We start from the raw sequence: 8,937 nt of genomic DNA on the forward strand, positions 1-8,937 counted from the left end.
TACCACATTATTATTATTATTATTATTTTCTTGTTAGGAGCATTTGGTTGTACCAAATATCATGAAATTTCGTGAAGTCGTGTTTGCAAACACGACTTCCACAGTAGATAATTCAAAATCAAACAACGTGCGGAAAAACAAAGATGCATGGATGCATACCATACTCCAAACTGCAGTATTGTTGGGGTGGTTTTTCTATTATGTTCATCGCATTTACTTCAAATCTGAACCGTCCAATAGTGGGACCGACTGTAGATTGGTCATAAACAGAAAATCAGATTGATCAGATAATCCCACTTACGTTTAATTAATAGATGTTGATTTGTTGAATTTGGGAACCCATTAGATGCCTCATCATCAGGCACGCTAGAATCATACTTTTTTTTTTGTAATTTTTGGCTCCGGCCCACTGTCTTACCACCTCCTTTTTTTTTTTATTTTACACACGCACACACACCCCACACACTCACGCTAGTGGAATTTCACCACCTATGGATACTTGAACCCTTGACCGGGTGTTGAAACTCCTGAGAGTCTACCACCCAAGCAAGCCACTCCTGTCTTAGCACCCTTAAATCAATGCCATTAACTTAAACCATTTCCACTATAGGGTAGATCTCAGCCATTGAATTCCTCTCATTCTCCTCCCTCCCACCGCCGAGATCCTTGTCCTCACCCGAGATCTCCTCGAGCGATCGGCCGTTGGTCTCCGGCAACATGAAAGTGAACAGACATCCGATGAAATTCACCACCCGGTTGATCTTATCATCGTTCTTGTCCACATGGAGTACTGTGCATCTCTAGACGACGAAGGCACTGATAATGGCCCTCGCCTTCCCAGCAGTTGCCGATATCCCATGACAGGTGGACCAGAGCCTCGCCAGGAACAGCTCAGCCAGCAGGATGAATGTTGTGCTGTGAGGCCCAAAATTCGCAAAGAAGAAGGTAAGCCCATAGAACACCATGAACTGGAATATGTTTTCTTCGCAAAATCCCGACAGGGATTGTCCGTCGCAAGAATTGCCCCTTACCTCACTGTACTGGAATCCAACAACTGCCATGAAAATGGACATCATGAGAAACCCGCCAATCTGGATCGCAAACTGTCCAATCTGATCAATAAGGAAGACAGTAAACCAGTCGCCCGGGACAGTGGCGAAGAGCGCCACCAAGAACATGGCCCTAGAGATCTTATACACCTCAATTGCATTCATTTTCTGAGCTTCTGGCAGTAGCCCCATAATTGGGTATTTCATGTGGTATGGTCCATTTGAGGTTTGGATCTGCCTATTTTTGGGCTCATGCAAAATGGATGGATTGCATGGATAAAACACCATACATCATGGTAGGGCTCACAGCTTTGACACCGGCTAGCTAGTTGGTGTCCAGGTCACCATCCAAACCACGTCCCCGTGATACACGCTATGTGAGGCCCATTTCTGCAACACTTATTCAACTGCACGGAAAAGTTATTCACGTGCCTGGAAACTTGGTTCACATCATGCATGGAAGTTATTCATCTTACTATGGGGCCGACTGTGTTGTTTGTATGCCTTCTGACAAGCGTATCTGGTGAGCCCTGCCATGATGATCAGCTTGACCCGAAAGTCAAGTCGGTTCCAATCATCACATGGGCTACAGGTCTGGAGGTTTTTTTTTTTTTTTTTGGTGTATTGTAGTTTTCTAAGGTGGCCCACCTGATGGATAGACTAGCTAGACTTTTGGGTCATCTGGTAGATATGGTTGTCACTACACCAAAAAGGCCATTCAGGAACGGGTACTTTTTTGGTTTTGAAACGGTTTAAAACTGTATCAAATGTGGAACTATTTTATACCTTTCTAGAACCAACACGTGACTAATTCCAACCCCAATCCTAACCCTCCCAGCCCTCTCGCCAGATCTCTCCCTTTCTCCCACTCCCTATTCCTGACCCTCCCTCTCGATCTCTCTCCCTCTTGATGTAGGGCTTTCGAGGATCGATTCGAAGGGAAAATCCTTGGTGGAGAAGGATCTATGGTTCTTTGAGAGGATCAAGTCTCGATAAAAATCGGAAAATCTCCAGATTTAGGGTCTCCGGAGTGAAAGGGATATTCTTCCCCACCGCTAAGGATCGTTAGTGGAGATAATGCAGCCGATGTTGTCAATGATCCTCCGAGTGTTGTCGGAGTAGTTTGTCAAAGGGATGGTGCGAATCTAGGGTTTGTAGAGAGGAGCACGAAGAGATCCCATGCCTCGGAAGAAAAATCTCCTGCTGCTGAGAAGGATCTAAGGTTTTCAAAATCGAAGGTGAATTCTTCTGAAAAATCCATGGATGCAGAGCTGCTGCAGGGAATTGACAATATCGGTGATGCTGATGCCACTGTTTCGAAGGGAAAATCTCCTGCAAAGGAGGATCTAAGGTTTTCAACGTCAAAGGCAGATTCTTTCGTACAATCTACTGCTTCAGAGTTGCTGGAGAGAATAAACAATGTTGAGGACGCAGATGCCGCCATTTCAAAGGGAAAATCTCTGGCAAAGAGTAATCTAGTATTGTCAAAATTGATGGGAGATTCCTCCATTGAAGTTGCAGCAAAAGATTTGGAAAATTTTCAAAAATCCACAGCTGCAGCAAAAGATTTGGAAAATTTTCAAAAATCCACAGCTGCAGTTTCACTGGAAGTTTCAAAGGGAAAATCTCTGGCAGAAAGGAATCCAGAGTTCTCAAAACCGTCAGGAGATTCTTTATTGGATCACAACAGTGGAGGTCTTCCCTTTAACTATGGGTTTCTGTTTAGGATTATTGCGAACACCTTCAATCACACTCCACTCTAATAGAAAAGCAATCTTTTTTTGCTTAAGCATATAAGTTATGTTAAAGTATCCAATATGATACAGGGAAGGACGTGATAAGGTCAATCACCATCTTCCTCAATTGATAAATACCTTAAATCCACAAGGCACTCTTGAATCCACAAGAGGTTTCTCGAATCCATGAGAGAAAATAAGAAATTTCTTAAGAAGTTTGTTGATTGAATGAATGATATAAAAAAAGAGTTTAACATCCTCTAAATAATCCTAAACAAATCTTAGAAATGTAATCAAAGAATTCCAATCAAATAAGAAAATAAACTTTGAAAAATATGTAAATTTCCACTGTCGATCGACCTGTCATCAAGTTGTCTAGTCTATAAGTTGAGACAACTAAAAACTATCCAGAGATTTAAATAGAAAATTCTGTAATTTTTGACCTGTTGATCTCAACTGTTTACCTGTCAAACAATATTTCGACATATTTAAACTAATAGAAATCAGCCAACAAGCAATCTGGAATAGTATCGGAGGACTTCCAAACAAGGAGAAAGAAGATGGTTGCAAGTTGCAACAAGGCCAACTGAAGTTCTTTTTTCTTCTTCTCTCTTCTGTTTAAAGAAGCCACTGTCTATGCCTACTTTCACAGATAAATGAATCCATTCTTCTACTTTTGATGATACATTAGTGCACAACTGGTATCACAGAAAAGGATTACAATCCCTATAAGGTAAATTCTTGGGCGTAAAAACTTCAGTTAGAAGATAACCACCAAACAAGAAAACATCTTTATTCTTTCAACCTACTTTTATTGCATTTGTATTTTTATCACTAATCCTAGAAATATATATTCATACAATAGACACACAACAATAATGTTCTTGCCACTACACGCCATCAACCTCACTAATTTTCATACACCCAATTATACGAGATCCGTCAGTTGACGAAATGTAAGTGCATGGAATGGCTTTAGAGAGAAGGAAGGCCCGCCAACAGATAGCTTCTGAGCCACGTGGTGCATGGTTGGCCGAAAGTTTGGATCCGGCCGAATGCATGCAAGGGCCATGGACACTGCAAATATGACTTCCTGTGCAACCTCTGCCATCGGATCGGAGAGACGTTGGTCCAACATATCCTTTAGCAGTGTATCTTCTCTATTTGGTGATGACAAAGTGGAGATGAGTTCCCCGGGATGCCTTCCCATCATCACTTCCAGTGCCACAACACCGAAGCTATAGACGTCACATTTCTCAGTCACCCTCATTGTATATGCAAGCTCTGCATGATAGAAGATTGTTCAATCAGATTCTTTAGTCTTTGCTAATCATTAATAGATAAACTCTTATCCATATATCAAACTAACCTGGTTTCTTAATCTAGGTTTCATATCTTCTAGGCTTTGGTGCTTGCTAATACCAAGGCATCTCTACAAACTGAGCATGTGCCAAGTAAGGTGTTTGGTACATCTGGGAGGAACATAAGATGGGCCAAACTCTCTGATGATTGGACTAGGAAGTCAGGATCGTCCACTCATTAGGCATGCCGCATGCATACATTGAATGCATATTGTTGGCCTTTTATTAATTATTATTTTTTTTTTCTCAAAATTGTCCATTGTTTTGATGTGGTGGTGGCCTTCCCGATAACAGGACAAGCTTAATCATTGTCGGGTCATCTGGATGGTTGGGCCTATTTTAATGTATGCCTCGGATTTCCTAGACACGTGAGAAGTAGGCATGTGTGAACTAGAGATTTTAATGGCGTGTATAGGTAATGTTGTATTTAACATAATTACTATCCAACCAATTGGTGGCCAACAAATGTACAGTTAAAAATGGTCAATGCCATAAATTTAATAGCTAATAAAATGTGGTGAAAGTTTCTTAAGATTTTCAAATATGAATTTTCTCATAATCCAGTTGCCTTAGATTGCCCCATTTGACAATAGTGTGCGTGGTAACTAATGCACAAATTTTATAGTAAATAATTTCAACAAAAAATAGAAAATGTTAAGAAAAATAAAGACTAATTTATGATAAAACTATTCAGTGTTGAGAATATATTAGTGACTAACCTGGAGCGATGTATCCATAAGTGCCTGCAAGCGTATTCCAATTGGACGAATCAGGTATCAACAATCGTGCAGTGCCAAAATCAGAAACACTAGCCTCAAGTTCTGAATTCAGCAGAACGTTGTTGCTTGATAGGTCTCGATGGACAATTGGCAGGGTGCAATCATGGTGCATGTAAGATAAAGCATGGGCCACACCTTTAACAATCTTCACCCTTAGAGTCCAGTCCAATTGTGCAGCTCCTTCATCATTGCTTAGGATATTTGCCAAGCTTCCCCTTTCCATGTACTCATAGACGAGAAACGAGCATCGAGCATGGCAGCAAAAGCCATAAAGCTTCACTATGTTGCGATGTCGGATTTCGGTTAATGCTTGTATCTCATTTCTAAAACTTCTTTGATCAGATTGATCCCCTCCTTCGAGTGAGTGAAGTTTTTTCACCGCTACTACTTGACCCAGTGGTAGATTTGCTTTGTAAACTTTTCCATACCCTCCAATTCCAATGGAGTATTTGTCATCAAAACCCTCTGTCGCCTCCACGATGTCTTCGAACACAGCAATCCCATCATAATTCCATAATGAAAATGGATTTCCGCTGCTCCTCTCAAGAACCACTTTCTTTATATTTCTTCTTCTTTGGTAATAAATGGAAGAAATGCCAATGATTACAAATAAAAGAAACAAGGCCACTGAGACAGGAAGAATAATGAGGATCACAACTCTGTGACCTTTCATCGCATCACCATGATTGATTGAAGAGGCATTGCAAGGTCGCAAACCTTGCACTTCACCACATAAGCCCTTATTATATATGAATGCCTCTGCAGGAGCCTTCTGAAAGCTTTTGCTGTTGGGAAGAGGACCTTCCAAGGCATTGTATGAAAAATCAATGGATTGCAAGCTGAACATCCCTTCAAAAGAAGGTGGAATGGAGCCTGACAACATGTTGTGGGAGAGATTTAACTTTTCCAACCGAATCAATTTCGTGAGTTGTGGTGATATTTGTCCATTGAGGGAGTTATGACTTAGATCTAGTAAGCCCTGTAGGTATACTAGGTTACCGATCTGAAAAGGAATGCTTCCATTTAAAACATTTTCGCTCAATTTCAGATATTGGAGTTTGAAGCAATCACCTAATTGAGGTGGTATTGGACCACTTAGGTGATTCATTGACAAGTCAAGAACCTCCAAATTGGATAGTTTTCCAATCTCTTGGGGTATCTGACCAGAAAGCTGGTTTTCATTTAAAGTTAAGTTGAACAAAGAAGTCAGCCTCCCAAATTCCTTTGGAATCTCGCCTACCAGCTGGTTTGAAGAAAGACCAAGCACACTTAGCTGCATCAACTGCCCTATCTCAGGAGGAATTCTACCGGTGATCATGTTCCCGGATAATTGTAGCTTTGTCAAATTTCGGCATTCTCCCCAATTTGGTGAGAGTTCACCAAACAACATGTTGTTGCTGACATCCATGAATGAGAGATGTGGGTATACACCAAAGGCTTCCGATACATTTGCAGCAAGTCGGTTTCCATTAAGTCGCACTCTTGTTAAGCTAGTGCAATTTCTGATGCTTTTTGGGATCTCACCAGTGAAATGGTTGCCAACAGCAGTGAAGGCTTGAAGAGATCCGCCCTGGCATAACTGAGGTAAATAGCCAGAGAGGCTGTTGCCATCCAAGTAGAGTTCAGAAAGATTTGTCATGTTTGTCATTTCTTGAGGCAAGGAACCAAATAATTGACAGTCAATAAGGGACAACCTAGTAAGCTTGGTCAAGTTTCCTAAAGTAGAAGGGATATAACCTGTTAGGATGTTATTGGACAGATCAAGTTCGTTGAGATTCATTAAATTCCCAAATTCTGGAGGAATAGAACCAGAAATTTGATTTCGAAAGAGGAAGAGGACTGTCAGCTTTGTTAAGTTCCCTAAAGTGGAAGGGATAGAACCTGTTAGAGTGTTATGGGACAGATCAAGATTTTCGAGATTCATTAAATTCCCAAATTGTGGAGGAATTGAACCAGAAATTTGATTTTGAAAGAGGGAGAAGACTGTCAGCTTTGTCAAGTTCCCTAAAGTGGAAGGGATAGAACCTGTTAGACTGTTATTGGACAGATCAAGATTTTCAAGATTCATTAAATTCCCAAATTGTGGAGGAATTGAACCAGAAATTTGATTGCTGTAGAGGAACAACAATGTAAGGTTTCTCAAATTACCCAAAGCAGGAGGGATCAGACCAGTCAGATTGTTTTGCCTCAATGTTAGCTTATTGAGACTCATTAAATTCCCAAGTTCTGGAGGAATAGAACCAGAAATTTGATTTTGAAAGAGGGAGAGGACTGTCAGCTTTGTCAACTTCCCTAAAGTGGAAGGGATAGAACCTGTTAGAATGTTCATGGACAGATCAAGATCGTTGAGATTCATTAAATTCCCAAGTTCTGGAGGAATAGAACCAGAAATTTGATTTTGAAAGAGGGAGAAGACTGTCAGCTTTGTCAAGTTCCCTAAAGTGGAAGGGATAGAACCTGTTAGACTGTTATTGGACAGATCAAGATTTTCAAGATTCATTAAATTCCCAAATTGTGGAGGAATTGAACCAGAAATTTGATTGCTGTAGAGGAACAACAGTGTAAGGTTTCTCAAATTACCCAAAGCAGGAGGGATCAGACCAGTCAGATTGTTTTGAAACACAGTCAACAGAACCAGATCTTGCAGATTCCCCACCTGTGGTGGAATGGAGCCAGAGATTCGATTTTGGTGCACGTACAAGCTGGAAAGCTTTGACAAGTTCCCTAAAGTGGAAGGGATGGAACCATCTAGGTGGTTAATGGACAAGTCTAGCACATTCAAATTCACAAGATTCCCTATATCTAGGGGTATTGATCCACTTATACTATTTGCAGACAGATTGAGCGATGTGAGTTTATAAAGAGCGCCAATATGAGCTGGGATGGTACCAGTGAGAGTGTTGTCACCGAGATTGAGATGAACGAGGTTTGGAAATGAGGGGAAGCTCAAGTTGTCGAGCTTACCTTGCAAGCCTGCACTCGGTAGGCTTATCTCTGTTACACTTCCAAGGCTGTTACATGAGATCCCAGTCCATTTGCATGGAGATAGGGTGTTGGTGCTGGCATTAGTAGCAGGAAGTGACCATGAGTGGAGAGCTTGTGCTGGTGAGAGGCTGGCTTTCCATTTCAGTAGAGCCTCTGCTTCTGGCAGTCCTGCTGTTGCAGATGATATTGTTGCATGGGAAGAAGAAAGAAAGGGTAGGAAAAAGAGGAGAAAAGCGAGGGAGAGAGATTTATGTTTGGCCATGGCTGTTGTTGCTTATGGTCTGTTACAAACTTATGATGGATATGGGTATTTATAGGAAAAGGTTGATACAAATGGCTTTGATTGCGCTGCCCATCTTATTTTTATGACTAGGAAAAACGAAAAAAAAAAAGAAGTATTGACTTGTTGTATACATTATTTTAAGGGTTTGGATGACGACTGTGCATTTGCACAGAGAATTAATGTCTAACAGAGCATTCTGGTTTTCTGATTTTCTATTTTCACAGCAGTGCTGATGTCACATATCTTCCTAACGCTGATATATGGTTTCTATCAGTAAAACAGAGTGGGGAATGCCAGTGCTACGCTGGGGAAGCGACCTACTTTAACTGAATGGGTGAACTTGTGATGTTTTTCTTATATTCACTCTGTCCATCCTTTTTTAAGATCCAAAATGCAAGTGGGCCACGTCACAAGAAATGGGCCACACCACAAGAAGCAGTGGTGATTGAAAAACCACCATCGAAAACTTCTTGTGGGCTACATAAGTTTCGGATCAGTCTGATATTAGTGTTTCCGTTCATCTGCATGGGAATCAACTTATTAACGATTTTAGATGGCATACAAGTCTTTGGAAAGTTTCAACGTGGGAATTTCTATTCCTGCTATTTCATGTGGTGTGGCTCTGAGTCTTTATCAATTTTAACATCACCTCCTAGCATGGGCTGGCACAAGGAATGGAGTAAAACTGACGTCACAGCTGCCCTCATAGAGCTTAAAGTCACATGTGATTCTCGTAACCCTGGG

At 41.1% G+C, this 8,937-nt stretch overlaps 2 protein-coding genes across 2 annotated transcripts; both read right to left on the bottom strand.

Annotated features, from left to right (window-relative positions):
- Nucleotides 1-800: 800 nt before the first annotated feature.
- Nucleotides 801-1,834, bottom strand: LOC131254110 (low affinity inorganic phosphate transporter 8-like). Its single transcript, XM_058255121.1, has one exon. It carries the CDS (start codon nucleotides 1,335-1,337, stop codon nucleotides 801-803), a length of 537 nt encoding a protein of 178 aa, XP_058111104.1. The 5' UTR covers nucleotides 1,338-1,834.
- Nucleotides 1,835-3,713: 1,879 nt separating this feature from the next.
- Nucleotides 3,714-8,172, bottom strand: LOC131254373 (MDIS1-interacting receptor like kinase 2-like). Its single transcript, XM_058255362.1, has 4 exons — nucleotides 7,527-8,172; nucleotides 7,095-7,238; nucleotides 4,866-6,719; nucleotides 3,714-4,069 (listed from the first exon to the last, which is right to left on the bottom strand). Exons 1-4 carry the CDS (start codon nucleotides 8,170-8,172, stop codon nucleotides 3,714-3,716), a joined length of 3,000 nt encoding a protein of 999 aa, XP_058111345.1.
- Between the last annotated feature and the right edge of the window lie 765 nt (nucleotides 8,173-8,937).

The sequence above is a fragment of the Magnolia sinica genome, chromosome 8, assembly GCF_029962835.1.
Source record: "Magnolia sinica isolate HGM2019 chromosome 8, MsV1, whole genome shotgun sequence".
NCBI classification, from domain to species: Eukaryota; Viridiplantae; Streptophyta; class Magnoliopsida; order Magnoliales; family Magnoliaceae; genus Magnolia; species Magnolia sinica.